The sequence below is a fragment of the Tilletiopsis washingtonensis genome, assembly GCF_003144115.1.
Source record: "Tilletiopsis washingtonensis strain MCA 4186 unplaced genomic scaffold FA09scaffold_6, whole genome shotgun sequence".
NCBI lineage: Eukaryota > Fungi > Basidiomycota > Exobasidiomycetes > Entylomatales > Tilletiopsis > Tilletiopsis washingtonensis.
The window spans coordinates 758,556-772,844 of NW_020312003.1; the positions used below are offsets into that span (position 1 = coordinate 758,556).

Below are 14,289 nucleotides of genomic sequence, written 5' to 3' on the forward strand. Positions count from 1 at the left end.
GTGGTCATGCTGTGCGACAAGGGCAACCGCAGCGGCGGCACAGGCTCCTGCTCAGCTCGCATCGGCAGCCGCCCGATGTTCTCAGCTCTCATGAATATCATTAGGGTGCACCTCTCTCTCTCTCGTCTACTCGTCGTCAGAGTCCAGCACGGCCGCACGGCGGCGCTTGGCCAGCTGCGCCGTGGGTGCGCTCTCCTCCTGCGCCGATGCCTCGTCGTCGGACTCAAGCATGGCCGGGCGCTTGACCTGCGTGGCGCTGCGCACAGCCGGAGATGGCGAGTCGGCACGCAGCTCGGCGTCGCTCATCGCCGCATCCTCCTCGTCCGAGTCCATGCCGCCGAAGAACAGGCCGCCGCTGGGGCGCAGCTTGCGCGTCTTTGCCGGCGCCGGCGAGTCGCGCGCCGGCGAGCTCGTCGGCGGTGTGCTGCCTGCCCTGCTGGGCGTCGAGCGTGCAGGCGAGACGTGCGTGCCGTCCATGCGAGCCAGCGCTGTCGGACGCGGACGAGCTGGTCCACGAGCCCGGCGCCGCGTCGAGGCAGACGAGCCAGAGTCGCTGTCCGAGATGGCGGCGGCGCGAGAAGCGTTGGCCTCGGCAGCGAGTGCGGCGTTGGCGCGAGCATCGAGGATGGCCTGCGCCTGCGCCATCTCCTCGTCGCTGTCCTCGATGAAGTCGCCTGCCGTCCACGTCGGGCCCGCCTTCTTCTTGCGCGGCCGAGGCGCGGCATTGCCAGGCTTGCGCTTGCGCGACTTGCGCAGCTCGGCCGCAGCCTCCTTGCGCGAGCGGGCGGCGTTCTGCGCCTCTGTGCCGTCGTCGTTGTCCGAGACGACGCCGCTGCCGTACGTGTCGTAGCCCGAAGGATCCTCCTCATCCGCGTCCCTCTCGGCGGCCGTCTTCTTCGCGCGGGGCTTTGGCACCACACGCACGAACGAGCGCAGCTCAGCGCCTTCCGTGTCGTACGGCGAGCGCATGAACTCCTCGATGTAGGCGACCTCGGCGTCGAGGTGCGCCGGAGGGACCTCTGCAGGGACGATCCAGCGCATCTTGTCTTCGCCAGCTGTGAGAGGTGTCAGAGCGAGCTGCAGAACACTCGCACTTCGCGACTCACTGCTCTCGCTCTCCAGGCCGACGAGGCGGCAGAGCATCTTGAGCTCGGACAGCATGCAGCCGTCGTTCGCCACCTCGGCGTTCGGATACGACATGATGAACGAGGTGAACTTGGCGACGGCCGCGTCAGACGGCAGGTGGTTCGAGTCGAGCGCGGACTGCGGCGCGCGCCGGCGGTCGAGGTCGTCCCAGTCGTCGCGCTCCTCGGAGCGGGCACGCGCGGCGGCACCGTCCGTGCTGAGCACGATCTCGGTGCGCTCGGCGCTGGCGAGCTCCAGCGCCTCCTTGACCCACATGATGTCGCGCACCTTGCCGAGCTTGGCGAGCAGGCCGACGGCAATGCCGACGTCGCCCACGTGGCCGCGCGTCGGCGACACGTGGATCTCGCGCGGCATCTTCTTGGCCTTGAGCTCGCGCGTGCGGCCCTTGCCCATGGCGTACTTTGTCTGCTGCTCAGGCGTGAGCTTCTCGTAGCGCTTGAGGATGTACTCGATGAGCTTCTTCGCGTCGCGCGCAGTTGTCGGCGCCGTCGCCTCCATTGCAGGCACCATCGGGCTCGACAGCAGCGCCTTCAAGGTCTGGCGCACGTCGTGCGGGAAGAAGAGGTCGTGCCGGCCGGCCTTGACCGCAATGCGATGCATGATGCCCACGACGCTGGCGAGCTGCTCGGCGGGCGTAGAGTAGTCACGCCAGCGCGCCAGGTAGTTAAGGCTTGCATCGGCCACCTCGGGCTTGCACAGCTCGTTCTGGAAGCGAGCAAACTCGAAGCGGCGTTCTTGATACGTCGCCTCGGCGCGCTCGTTGGCGTCCTGCTGCATCTCGGCCAGGTCCGCCTCGTCTGCGCCGCCGCGAGCCTTGGCGCGCTTCACCCGAGCGCGGGCGCGGATGAAGAGGTGTTCCTTGTTCGACGAGTAGCGCTCGAGCATGCGCGGCATCGTGTGCGCAAAGCTGATCACCGCCTCAAGGCACGAGAAGCTCTGGCTCTTGTAGCTGCGCGCGATGCGCTGGCACATGTCCAGCGTGTTCTTCTCGTAGTAGAGCTGCGCCTGCAAACCCTCGGCGACGTCTTGCTGCGTCGCATCGCCGCTGTGCGCCATCGAGTCGACGAGCCGCAGAAGCACCGTCCAGAGCTGCACCGCTGTCACGTACTCGAGCCACTCGCGGGCCTCGAGTGCGAACTCGGAGCGGATCGTAGCCATCTTGAAGGCCCAGGGCTCGAGCCAGAAGCCGACGAGCGCGAAGGTCCAGTCGTTCTTGGCAGTGGCTTCGGGCTGTGCGTCCGGCACTGCTGGGGCTGCCGATGCCGCCGCCGCACCGTCCACAGCAGAGGCGCCCTGCTCCGGCGGGTCAATCGCGCGTCCCTTGCCCTTGTCCAAGCGGCGAGCCTCCGCTGCCTTGGCCTGCTCCTGCTGAGCCTTGCGCGCAGCTGCCACCTGCTGCGCAGAGGCGGCGCGATGCAGCAGGAAGAAGTCGAGGAAGAAGACGGCGAGCTGCATGATGCGCACGCGCGCCTCGTCAACGTTGCCGACCTTGGCGTTCTCCTTGCGCACGTCGTGAAGGACAGAGCGCGTGAGGGCTACAAAGCACGCGAGTCAGCAGCTGCCCGTCTGATCGATCACGCATCACTCACGCTCGAAGCCCACTCTGAGGAACTCTGCCGCCCAGCGCGTGAGCACCGCGCGTGCCTCCTTGGTCCAGTCCGTCTTCAGTCTCGCCGCGCCCTTCTCTCTGACCGCCTTGCGGCGAGAGGGGCGGCGCTTCTGCTTAGCGGCAGCCTCCTCGGTGAGCTGCTCAGACGTCTTGCGCAGCGACGCCTGCGTGCGCGAGACGCGTCGCCGGCCGTCGGTGCCCGTGAAGGTGAGCGCCGTGCCGAAGCGCGAGTGCCGCGTCGGGCCGTTCTGCATCAGCGCGGCGCGGCGCTGGCTGGCCTCGGCATTGAGCGAGGACGCAAGAGCGGACGCAGACGCGGGGCGAGGCTGCAGCGCGATGTGAGCTGCGTCGCAGCGAGGCGCGGCTGGCGGCTGACTCACCTTGCGCTGGACGGCAGCGGGCGCAGCACCGGACACTTGCGGCTCCGGGGCCGCAGGCGTCTGGTCGGCGCTCGGCACGAGCAGCACGGCCTTTGTGCCCGAGAAGATCTGGTAGATGCACTCGGCGGTGACCGCGTTCCACGGCTCGAGCTCGCGCGTTTCCGAGCTCGAGGCGAGCATGAGGAGGGTGTCGAGGATGTGCGCCTTGTCGAGCGCCACGACGAGGTCGCTCTGTAGGCGCGACGCCGCAATCGTTTCGTTGCTGCTCAGCGACGATGCAAGCGGGTCCTTGATGGCGAGCAGGTTGCGGAAGAGGTGCAGACACATGCTGATGGTGCCCGTGTCGCGCTCCGTGCGCAGCGGCCGCGGCTTTGACAGCGAGGGCAGCAGGATGTGCAGCATGACCGTCTGCAGCACATCGTGCTCCGAGCCGTGCGTCTCGCCCGAGCGCGCGCGCAGGATGGCTGCCTTGTATGAAATCAGCGCACGCTCGAGGATAGTGAGCTTGGCGAGGCGCTCCAGCTGCGCCTTGTCCTCGTTTTGCTCCACCGCGGCGCGCAGCTCGGCGATCGCGTCGATCGGCCAGGTAAGAGAGGTGATGAGGTCGGCTGAAGAAGGAGGTGTGAGAGTCGCTCAGCTAGACGTCTTGCTGCTACTCACTGCAGGCGAGCGCAATCTTCGTGCCGCGCTCTCCGAGGCCAACGGCCTTGAGCAGCAGAGGCACGAGGCCCTTCTCCAGCACGTTGACCTCGGCGTAGATGCGAGGGATAAGGCGCGACGCATCGTCCTCGTCTTGCCGCCAGAGCGTACGCAGATCACGCAGGCAGCCTGTCAAGGAGATGAGTGACTGAGCAAGGCGACCCGCCTAGCGCTCGACTCACGCAGCACGTCGTCGCCGATGGAGTAGTGCGCCTCCACCACGCCGTCCACCAGCACATCCTCCAGGCCGCCGAGCGCCGAGACAATGTCCACGACGGTGGCGCGCAGGATGCGGTAGTCCTCGTCTGTGACATCTGCCGGCACGTCGTCCTCGGCGCCGGACGCCTGGCTGCCCTCGTCGTCGCTGTCGGCGCCCAGGCGCCCGAAGCGGTGCCCGCCGCGCCGCTCGTCGCGCGAGTCGTCCGACGAGAGGCCGATGTCGTCCTGCTCGAAGAGCTCGAGCTCTTCGGAGTCGGACATGCCGGCAGAGGCACAGTTGTAGAGAGATAGGGTTCCGCAGTCAAGTGAGTATTTCGCTGGGTCGGGTCGGATGGGTAGCGCGGAGGGAGTGGGGTGGAGTGGGCGGGAGAGAAGCTCGCGGCGGCGCGCGCCTCTCTACGCGTCGCGTCCGCCGCGCCTCGCCGCCGGCGCGTACGTGCTTAGGCGGAGGCGTGTCGGTCACGTGCACCAGACCAGTGCGGACGCCAGACCGCCCATCTCTGGCTCACGCCTGACCACGAATGCGAGCGCGAGCAGCAATGTGTGGTGAGGTCCTACATCTGCATAGCTCTCGCGCTGCTCATGCTCGACTTTGGCAGAGGCGGCCGGTCGACGGCGCCCCTCTGCCCATGCCGCGGCAGGCGCGTTTCGGTGTTGGTCTGGCGCGCGGCGGCGGCGCGCGACAGACAGGCGGCCTGCCCTCGCCTCCTGGCTGCGCGCGCGGCGGCGAGTCCAACACACGGCCACGGCGCCGAGCTCCACCACCTGCCTCTCACCCTCATCCCTGCTCGCCCTCCCGCTCCGCCGCGCCCCGTGCGCGCCCCGCCGCCGCCATGCGCATCGAGGAGCTCATCATCGATGGCTTCAAGAGGTGCGTGCTGCGCGCAGACGGCCCGCTGTCTCCACACTGACACTCGGCGCAGCTACCCGGTCCGCACGCACGTGTCCGGCTTCGACCCGAGCTTCAACGCCATCACCGGCCTCAACGGCAGCGGCAAGAGCAACATTCTCGACTCGATCTGCTTTGTGCTCGGCATCACGAACCTCAGCGCAGTGCGTGTGCTGGCGCTGGTTGGAGGTGGCACCTGCTGACCCCGCTCGACAGGTGCGCGCGACGAACCTGCAGGACCTCATCTACAAGCGCGGCCAGGCCGGCGTCACCAAGGCGTCGGTGACGATCGTGTTCGACAACAGCGACCGCGCCAAGTCGCCCGTCTCGTTTGAGAACTATGCGCAGATCACCGTCACGCGCCAGATCGCCATGGGCGGCCTGAGCAAGTACCTCATCAACGGCCACAAGGCCACACAGCAGGCCGTGCAGAACATGTTCCAGTCCGTGCAGCTCAACATCAACAACCCCAACTTTCTCATCATGCAGGGCCGCATCACAAAGGTGCTCAACATGAAGCCGCCCGAGATCCTGAGCATGATGGAGGAGGCTGCGGGCACGCGCATGTTTGAGGACCGCAAGGAGAAGGCCATCAAGACGATGCAGAAAAAGGACCAGAAGGTCAAGGAGATCTCCGCGGTGAGTCGGTGTGCCAGAAATGCGTGGACGGGCAGGGGCTGAGGGCGCGTGCGCAGCTGCTTGAGGAGGAGATCACGCCGAAGCTCGACAAGCTGCGCGAGGAGAAGCGCTCGTTCCTCGAGTACCAGCGCGCCACGTCCGAGCTCGAGCGCCTCACGCGCCTGGCCAAGGCGCACGAGTGGCAGACGCTGCACGCGCGCTACGACGAGAAGCGCGCCGCGCTCAAGGCGCGCAAGGGCGAGATGCGGGCGCAGGAGGAGGGCGCCGAGGCGCTCAAGCGCCAGATCGCCGGCATCGACAAGGAGCTGGCGCAGATCGAGAGGCGCCGCGACCAGGAGCTGGCCAAGGGCGGCAAGCTGCAGGCGCTCGTCGAGAAGTCGAAGCAGATGGCACACGACGTCGTCAAGGAGCAGTCGCACGTCGACTTCAAGGTCACGTCGCTCGACGAGGAGAGCAAGAAGGTGCTCGCAGACGACGAGTCGCTGGCCGCGCTGCGGGCGGCGCGCGACGAGAAGCAGCAGGAGCTTGCAGAGCTGTCGACCTCGTTCGGCGCGCTCAAGGCAACGTACGACGAGGAGGTCGCGCAGCTGAACCGCCAAGACGAGCTGCTGCAGACGCTGCAGACGGGCATGGGCTCGAAGGCCTCGGGCTCGGACGGCGCGCAGCAGGGCGGCTTCATGGGCCAGCTGGCCGAGGTGCGCGCGCAGGAGGCCGCGCTGGGCACCGAGGTGGAGCAGGCCAAGCTGCGGATCACTCATGCGCAGAAGGAGTGCAAGACCAAAGAGCCGCTGGCGAAGAAGGCCGAGCGCGAGAGCGCTGGCCTCGTCAAGGAGCTTGCTGCCTCGCGCGCAGCCGCCGCCGCGCTCGAGGCCAAGGTCAGCAGCACGGGCTGGGACGAGCAGAAGGAGAAGGAGCTGCTCGCCGCCAGGGCATCGCTCAGCTCCAAGGTGTCGCAGCTGTACGAGAGCCGCGACCGCATCAAGTCGCGCCTTGCCGGCATGGACTTTTCCTACTCCGACCCCGAGCCGAACTTCGACCGGTCCAGCGTCAAGGGCCTCATCGCGAGCCTCGTGAGCCTTGACGAGGACAAGCACAAGTACGCCACCGCGCTCGAGATCTGCGCCGGTGGGCGGCTATACAACGTCGTGGTGGACAACGAGGCCGTCGGCTCGAAGCTGCTGGCCAACGGCCGGCTAAAGAAGCGCGTGACGCTCATCCCGCTCAACAAGATCAGCGCCACCGTCGCGGCGGCCCAGCGCATCGGCGCTGCTGAGAAGATTGCGCCGGGCAAGGTCAACCTGGCGCTGACGCTCATCGGCTACGAGGACGAGGTCTCGGCGGCGATGGCGTACGTGTTCGGCAACACGCTTATCTGCTCTGACTCGGAGACGGCCAAGCGTGTTACGTTTGACAACGCCGTCAAGATGAAGAGCGTGACGCTCGACGGCGACGTGTACGACCCGCAGGGCACGTTGTCGGGCGGCAGCAAGCCGAGCACTGGCGGCGTGCTCGTCAAGATGCAGGAGCTCAACAACGTCGAGCGCGAGCTGGCCAGCGCGCGCAAGGAGCTCGCCAGCGTCGAGGCGCAGATGAAGGCTGCCAACGAGCAGATGGCGGCCTTCTCCAAGCTGCGGCGAGAGCTTGACCTCAAGCGACACGAGGTGACGCTGGTCGAGGCGCAGGTGCAGGGCAGCAACGCCACGCGGGTGAGTAGTGCCGAAGGAGGGACGTGGGTGGCTGGCTGACGAGGCACGCGTAGATCATCGCCGAGGTCGAGGCGCACCGTGCCACGATCACCGAGCTCACAGCCACGATTGCCGACTGCAAAGAGCGGCAAAAGGCAGCGTCCGCCGAGGCGAAGCGGCTCGAGAAGGAGATGGCCGAGTTCGAGAACAACAAGGACTCGAAGCTCGAGCAGCTCAAGGCCGACGTCAAGAAGCGACGGGCTGCAGTGCAGAAGAGTAGCACGACGATAAAGACCCGGCAGAACGAGGTGCGGACGCTGGAGCTCGAGCTCGAGCAGTACGCGGCCGAAGTGCTGGCGGCCGAGAGCACGCTTGCCGAGAGCCGGGCGCAGGAGAAGAAGAGCCGCGCCGAGCTGGCCGAGATGCAGCGGGCGATGAAGAAGCTGCAGGTGAGTGAGCCCTTCTCACCTGTCTTGAGACGCTCTGCTCACACACATCCGCAGGCCGATGCGGACGCGCTCGAGACGAAGCTCAGCGCCGAGCGCAGCATGCTGACGGCGTACGACGAGGAGCTCGACAGTCTGCGCGAGGCAGTCAAGACGAAGCGGCAGGAGATCGCCGACTCGGAGCTGGCGGTCAAGCAGCTGGTGCACGACGCCGACAAGCTGCAGCAGGAGGTGGCGGCCGTCGAGAAGGGCGTCAAGCAGCTCGAGGCGCAGTTTGAGTGGATCCTCGACGAGAGCAGGTGGGTGTCGCGTGTGTGATGCGGCGCAGCTCGGCGCTGACGCATGCCGCTGCAGCTACTTCGGGCAGGAGGGCACGGCGTACGACTTTGCCAAGCACAACATGAACGAGGTGCGGCGCTCGTGCAAGAAGCTCGAGGAGCAGCAGAGCGGCATGAAGAAGAAGGTCAACCCCAAGGTGCTCAACATGATCGACAGGTGAGTGTGCCGCCTCGCTGCTCCGCCCGTCGTCCTGACACGTCTGCAGCGTCGAGAAGAAGGAGACCGAGCTCAAGACGATGATGTCGACGGTGCTCAAGGACAAGGGCAAGATCGAGGACACGATTGCCGAGCTGGACCGCTACAAGAAGGACGCGCTGCAGACGACGTGGGAGAAGGTCAACGGCGACTTTGGCGCCATCTTCAACGAGCTGCTGCCCGGCAACTACGCCAAGCTGCAGCCGCCCGAGGGGCAGGAGATCACGCAGGGCCTCGAGGTCAAGGTGCGCCTCGGCAGCGTGTGGAAGGCCAGTCTGACGGAGCTCAGTGGTGGCCAACGGTGAGTTGCTGCGACTGACGTGGCTCGAGCCTTTCGCTGACATGCCTGCACCAGCTCGCTCATCGCGCTCAGCCTCATCATGTCGCTGCTGCAGTTCAAGCCGGCGCCGATGTACATCCTCGACGAGATCGACGCCGCGCTCGACCTCTCGCACACGCAGCACATCGGCCAGCTGTTCAAGAGCCGCTTCCATGGCTCGCAGTTCATCGTCGTCTCGCTCAAGGAGGGCCTCTTCACCAATGCCAACGTGCTCTTCCGTGCGCGCTTCCGCGACGGCACGAGGTGAGTCGTGTGACGAAGCGTGTCAGAGAGCAGTCGCTGACCCACGCACAGTATCGTCGAGCGGACCGGACAGCGGCACATCGCAGGCTCCGGCGACAAGGAGAACGCTGCTTCGACTGGCCCGGCGCGCAAGGGTCTCTCGAAGGCGTCCGCCGCCGGCCGGAGCCGGACCGTCGCTGCCTGACCTCGTCCCCTTTCCGCTCTCAGTGCTCACGCTCGCCTCTGTTGTACTCTACTGACTGTAACACTATGCTCTGGATCACACAAATGCGCGCGAGGAGGCGCACAGCGCCATCAACTGGGTTGCTCCGAGAGTGTGGCGCGACGACAGGTCCGTCGGCGGGGCGAGGCGGAAAGGAACCTGGGAGAAGGGGGCGTGGGGCCGGAGCGCGTGTCCTCGTCAAGAGGGACAGGGGCTGGCGCATCGGGCCAGCTCAATCGCGGCCGTTCTCGACGCTGGCGAACGCAGATCAGTGGTGGCCCTCCCGAGACATCGCAGACGGGACTCACACGAAGGTCTCGAAGTCGTCCGACTGCGAGGTCGAGAGGATCGCGGCGGTGTCTGCAAGGGCGTGATTGAGCGGGAGTCAAGGCTTTGCAAGCACGGCACGTACCGCGGCGGCCATAATCGCCAGCGCGAGGGTGACCGTACCACGAGCCGTCGTTGTCGAGGTAGCGCACGGTCTGATGGCGGGTCAGCGTTAGACGTGAGCAATGCCTCAGCGGCACCCACCTGGTAGACCTCTGTCCGAGCAACGCCCGAAGGTGGCGTCAGCAGCCTGCTCACTGTGGCCTTTCTCCCGGCGCTGCGTATCCACTCACCATCGCCCGCATGAGCGACGCCCGTGCCCCAGCAGCCGCCGTTGTTCTGGCAGCCATTGAGCTGGCAGGTGGTGATGGCGCGCTGCGTGGCGCGCCAGCACTGGTCCACGCGGCCCGAGGCGTCGGAGCCAAAGAAGACGCCGCGGCCGCTGCAGAAGGGGGCACAGAGTGAGCATGAGCGAGGTGCAAGCTTCCAGTCGGCCCTTACGGGCAGTCGGCATTCGTCACTGCACCAGGCGATGTCAGCGACACGGCGCGCAGCCATGAGCAGCGCACGCACCAAAGGCATTCTTGCGCTTGCCGGCGTAGAAGCCGAAGTGCTGCGGCTGCGAGCAGACACGCGAGCGGATGTCCCAGAGCTGGCCGTGATGTGAGCATACGATGTACAGCACGATGCGGCGTCCAGCACTCCAGACTCACGCGGTCCCACGAGTTGGAGCAGTCGTCGCCCGTGCCGGGGTTGCGGTTGTGGCAGTCGGTGTCGATGGCGCGCACGCAGGCGCTGCTGCTCAGCAGCAGCGTGAGGAGGAGAGCAAGGAGCGTGGAGTGCATTGTGTGCAAGTGGGTGTGGGTGCGACGGTGCGGCGTGTGGGCGGAGAGGGCGCGGGAGAGGCTGACTCGGCGGAGAAGGACGTGGAGCGGAAGCAGGCGGTGCGAGTGGCCTCGCCTTCTTGCAGCCTCGCCAACGCCTCCGCCGCTCTTTTCGCCTTGACGCTGGCGAGGCTGTCGAGCAGATGCGGCAGCGTGTTGACACGGCTCGATCGGGACGCGTTGTCAGGACGACGGGGCGCAGCACGCCCCGTGTGCGCTGCAACCTGCGCAGCTGCGCCTGCCCGATCTGGACGCTGACGCCCGCGCCCTTCTCAGCATGCAGCGTGGCTCGCCCTTTGCGCGCCGAGCCAAGTGCGCCGCAGCAGCTTCGTGCGTGCGTGAGTTACATTGCCAGCACACCTCTCGTCACTTCGAAGGGAGCGATGTCAGTGCTGGCAGAAGGGAGCAGGCCCGATGGCAGGCGTGCGTTCCCGATCCGCCTGCAGGTGGCGCTCACGTGCGCGCATGGCGGCGTGACAGCCGGGCGGGTCCGTGGGAGCAGCGCGCAAGGAAGTCGCGGCGGCGCCGGACGGCGGACCGCGGCGCGCCGCCGCCACCGCCGCGCCGGATGTGCGGCACGCTCAGACCACATCGCGGACGACCCTCCGTGCCGGCATGCGATGGCAAGATCGGCATGCTGTGCCCCGCTTCTCCCTGTCCAGATCCGCGGCGCCGAGGCCGCATCAAGCTCGTGCTGCTCTTGGCCCGCCGCTGCCGTCGCGCGCGGCGGGGCCCCTCATCGTGAGCGAGCCCTCCGCTGCGGGCCGCCCGATGCGAGCGTCAGGGGTCAGCATGCCATGCCGGTTCCACCACAAGCGCATGCTGTGCTGCGCATCGCTTGCCGGTGTGGGGCGCTCGCTCAGGCATAAGAAGCGCTGCCCGCCGCTGCTCGCTCCCTCTCGTTCCCCAAGCATCCCGCAGCTCGCTCATCGACTCTGCCAAGCTCCTCTCACCTCGCCGCAGCATCTGGCGCAGCCCGCATCGGCCCCTGACGTCCTTATCCGTCGCGCCACAGCACCCCTCACGCAGGCCATCAGTCTCAGCGCCTCTTCCGCGCTCTTCTTCTGATCGAATCGCCAAAGCTTGTTCAGCATCTAGCAGAATGGTGCCGGCTCTCACCGCCTCGGCGGCGCCCAGCGCGGCCTTCGCTGCTCCGCTCCCGACCACCACCAAGTCGCCGCTGCTGCTCAGCACCCTCGGCAGCATGGACCCCGCCCCGACGCGCGTCGACCTGCGCAACTTCACCCTCGCCACCTGGCATGCCGTGCAGGCCAAGCGTGCCCTGCAGCAGGACGGCGCCGCCAACAGCAAGGCCGGCAGCGCCGCGCCGCTCGTCGACGGCGCCACGCTGAGCGTCGGTGATGTCGTGGCCGTGTCGCGGTGAGTGCAGCAGGTGCATGATGCTTGTCATCGTCCTGACGCTCTCGCCGCAGCTACGCCGCCACGCCCGAGCTCGACAACTCGCCCGAGGTGCGCCGCCGCGTGCAGGCGAGCATCGACGTGCTGGACCGCATGCTCAAGTCTGGCGAGTCCGTCTATGGCGTCGCCACTGGCTTCGGTGCGTGTCCGCTCGCTGTTCTGGCGCATACACGCCGCTCACTTTGCTCCCAGGCGGCAGTGCCGACACACGCACGACGCAGTTCGCCGCGCTGCAGATCTCGCTCGTGTCGGGCCTGCAGATCGGCATCCTGCCCGTGCCCGGCCACGTCGACGCCAGCGGCGCGCTGCCGCTCTCCGACGAGCCGCTCTCGCAGCCCGAGGCGTGGGTGCGCGGCGCGATGGTGGTGCGCCTCAACAGCCTCGTGCGCGGCCACTCGGGCGTGCGCTTCGTCGTGCTCGAGACGTGAGTCTGTGATGGGACGTCGTGCAATGCTGCCATCTAACACACTGGCTGCAGCATGCACAAGATGCTCAAGTACAACATCACGCCCGTCGTGCCGCTGCGCTCCAGCATCTCGGCCTCGGGCGACCTCTCGCCGCTGTCCTACATCGCCGGCGCCATGGCGGGCATGCCGGGCGTGTACGTGTGGGTCGACGGCCCGGACGGCCGCCGCATGAAGATGTCGTCGCCCGAGGCGCTGGCCAAGTTTCACATCGAGCCGCTCTCGTACGAGCCCAAGGAGGGCCTCGGCCTCGTCAACGGCACGGCGTACAGCGCTGCTGTCGGCGCACTCGTCATGCACGAGTCGAACATGCTGGCGCTCCTTACCCAGCTGACCACGGCGCTGGCTGTCGAGGCAGATCTGGCGAGCGACGGCAGGTGAGCATAGTGATGCATCACACCTCGGCTCTCTTGCTGACTCCGCTGCAGCTTCGCCGCCTTCATCCACAACGAGGCACGCCCGCACCCGGGCCAGATCGAGGCCGGCGCCACGGTGCTGGCGATGCTGCGCGGCAGCAAGCTGGCGACGCACGTGGAGAACGAGGTGCACGCCGACGACGACGGCGTGCTGCGGCAGGACCGCTACCCGCTGCGCTGCAGTCCGCAGTGGATGGGCCCGCTGCTCGAGGACCTGCTGGCCGCCAGCCGCTCGATTACGATTGAGCTCAACTCGACGACGGACAACCCGCTCTGCGACGCACGCACGGGACACATTGCGCACCAGGGCAACTTCATGGCCAGCGCAGGTGAGTCTTGCTGACGCCCTGACGGCTTGCCGCTCGCTGACTCTGCCGCGCACAGTCACCTCGGCGATGGAGAAGACGCGCCTCGCTCTCGCGCTGCTCGGCAAGATGACCTTCCAGCAGATGACCGAGGTGGGTCTCGATCTATGCACTGCCGTCGACCTTGTGCTCACATCCTCCGCCAGCTCATCAACCCGGCGATGAACCGCGGCCTGCCGGCGAACCTCGCGGCGACGGACGTGTCGCTCGACTACTTCGGCAAGAGCTGCGACATCGCCATGGCTGCCGTCACGTCGGAGCTGCAGTACCTCGCCTCGCCAGTCTCGACGCACGTGCAGGCTGCCGAGATGGGCAACCAGGTGAGTGTCCCAATGCTGTCGGCCACAGCCGCATGCTCACCGCGCCCTGCCAGGCAATCAACTCGATGGCCCTCGTCAGCGCGCGCTACACGGTCAAGGCGATCGAGACGTTCAGCCAGCTGCTCTCCTGGACACTCTACCTGCTCTGCCAGGCCGTCGACCTGCGCGCCATGCAGCGCCAGACGGGCGAGCTGGTGCGCGTGCAGCTCAAGGACAGCCTCGCCAGCTTCTTCGGCAAGTGGCTCGACGAGGCCGAGCAGGCGCTGCTCGCCAAGCGCGTCTTTGCGCGCATCAGCCGCCGCTTCGACGAGACGGGCGCACTGGTGCTGCAGAGCCGCATGCACGAGTCGTACCTGCAGGGCGCCGACGAGGTGAGTGCACGATGCGGCTCAGCATGGGTCACGCTGGACTGACGCCTGGGCGCCGCAGCTGTCGACTTACTTTGCGGAGCTTCCGTCGAGCGCCGGCAACGGCGAGGTGCTGCGCACCATCATGGGTGAGCACCAGCGAAAGACCACGTCGTCTCTTGCCGTCACTGATGCCTCGCACCTGCCAGCCTGGCGCAAGCACAGCGTGGCCGAGATGTGCGAGCGGCACCACGCGCTCACGGCCGAGTTCCTCGCCGACGCCAACGGCACGCCCGCCACGCCGTACCTGGCGCCGACGACGGGCGTCATGTACACGTATGTGCGCCAGACGCTCGGCGTGCCGCTGGCGGGGCGCGAGCACTTTGCCGGCTTCAAGGGCGCCGCGGGCCAGCTGGGCGAGAACAACGGCGCACAGGTGGTGAGCTGGCAGTGCAGGGCTAGCCTGGCGCAGCAGCTGATGCTTCGCCCCGCCGCAGTCGAAGATCTACCGCGCCATCCGCAGCGGCGAGGTGAGCCTTGACCGATGGTCCATTGTCGCAGCATTTGCTCACGCGCCCCTCGCAGCTCTACACGGTGCTCGTCGACATTGCCAGCACGCTGCCGCAGCACGCCTAGACGGCAGCCCGCGCCTCGCTTTGCTTTCCCCCCTGTCACACCCGTTCACGACCACGCACGACCCTTGCCGCCTGATGCCA

At 67.2% G+C, this 14,289-nt stretch overlaps 4 protein-coding genes across 4 annotated transcripts; 2 read left to right on the forward strand and 2 right to left on the reverse strand.

The window, feature by feature from the left end:
* Positions 1-126: 126 nt before the first annotated feature.
* On the reverse strand, positions 127-4,413 carry FA09DRAFT_316872 (hypothetical protein; the record flags this gene model as incomplete). Its single annotated transcript, XM_025740854.1, has 6 exons — positions 4,017-4,413; positions 3,796-3,963; positions 3,136-3,743; positions 2,736-3,081; positions 1,095-2,681; positions 127-1,046 (listed from the first exon to the last, which is right to left on the reverse strand). The coding sequence occupies exons 1-6, from the start codon at positions 4,312-4,314 to the stop codon at positions 127-129; spliced, it is 3,927 nt and encodes a 1,308-aa protein (XP_025599803.1). The 5' UTR covers positions 4,315-4,413.
* Positions 4,414-4,808: 395 nt separating this feature from the next.
* FA09DRAFT_306362 (RecF/RecN/SMC protein) lies at positions 4,809-9,102 on the forward strand. Its single transcript, XM_025740530.1, has 10 exons — positions 4,809-4,924; positions 4,977-5,106; positions 5,159-5,581; positions 5,638-7,287; positions 7,341-7,715; positions 7,770-8,011; positions 8,067-8,207; positions 8,257-8,547; positions 8,602-8,829; positions 8,881-9,102. Exons 1-10 carry the CDS (start codon positions 4,887-4,889, stop codon positions 9,011-9,013), a joined length of 3,651 nt encoding a protein of 1,216 aa, XP_025599804.1. The 5' UTR covers positions 4,809-4,886; the 3' UTR covers positions 9,014-9,102.
* On the reverse strand, positions 9,100-10,634 carry FA09DRAFT_328906 (hypothetical protein). Its single transcript, XM_025741963.1, has 8 exons — positions 10,072-10,634; positions 9,932-10,010; positions 9,860-9,878; positions 9,652-9,800; positions 9,563-9,573; positions 9,444-9,513; positions 9,340-9,391; positions 9,100-9,285 (listed from the first exon to the last, which is right to left on the reverse strand). The coding sequence occupies exons 1-8, from the start codon at positions 10,201-10,203 to the stop codon at positions 9,264-9,266; spliced, it is 534 nt and encodes a 177-aa protein (XP_025599805.1). The 5' UTR covers positions 10,204-10,634; the 3' UTR covers positions 9,100-9,263.
* A 417-nt stretch (positions 10,635-11,051) lies between these two features.
* FA09DRAFT_328907 (putative phenylalanine ammonia-lyase) lies at positions 11,052-14,264 on the forward strand. Its single transcript, XM_025741964.1, has 12 exons — positions 11,052-11,622; positions 11,676-11,800; positions 11,854-12,085; positions 12,140-12,502; positions 12,554-12,870; positions 12,926-12,999; positions 13,053-13,226; positions 13,280-13,597; positions 13,656-13,722; positions 13,783-14,012; positions 14,071-14,103; positions 14,159-14,264. The coding sequence occupies exons 1-12, from the start codon at positions 11,345-11,347 to the stop codon at positions 14,207-14,209; spliced, it is 2,262 nt and encodes a 753-aa protein (XP_025599806.1). The 5' UTR covers positions 11,052-11,344; the 3' UTR covers positions 14,210-14,264.
* The last annotated feature ends 25 nt before the right edge of the window (positions 14,265-14,289 follow it).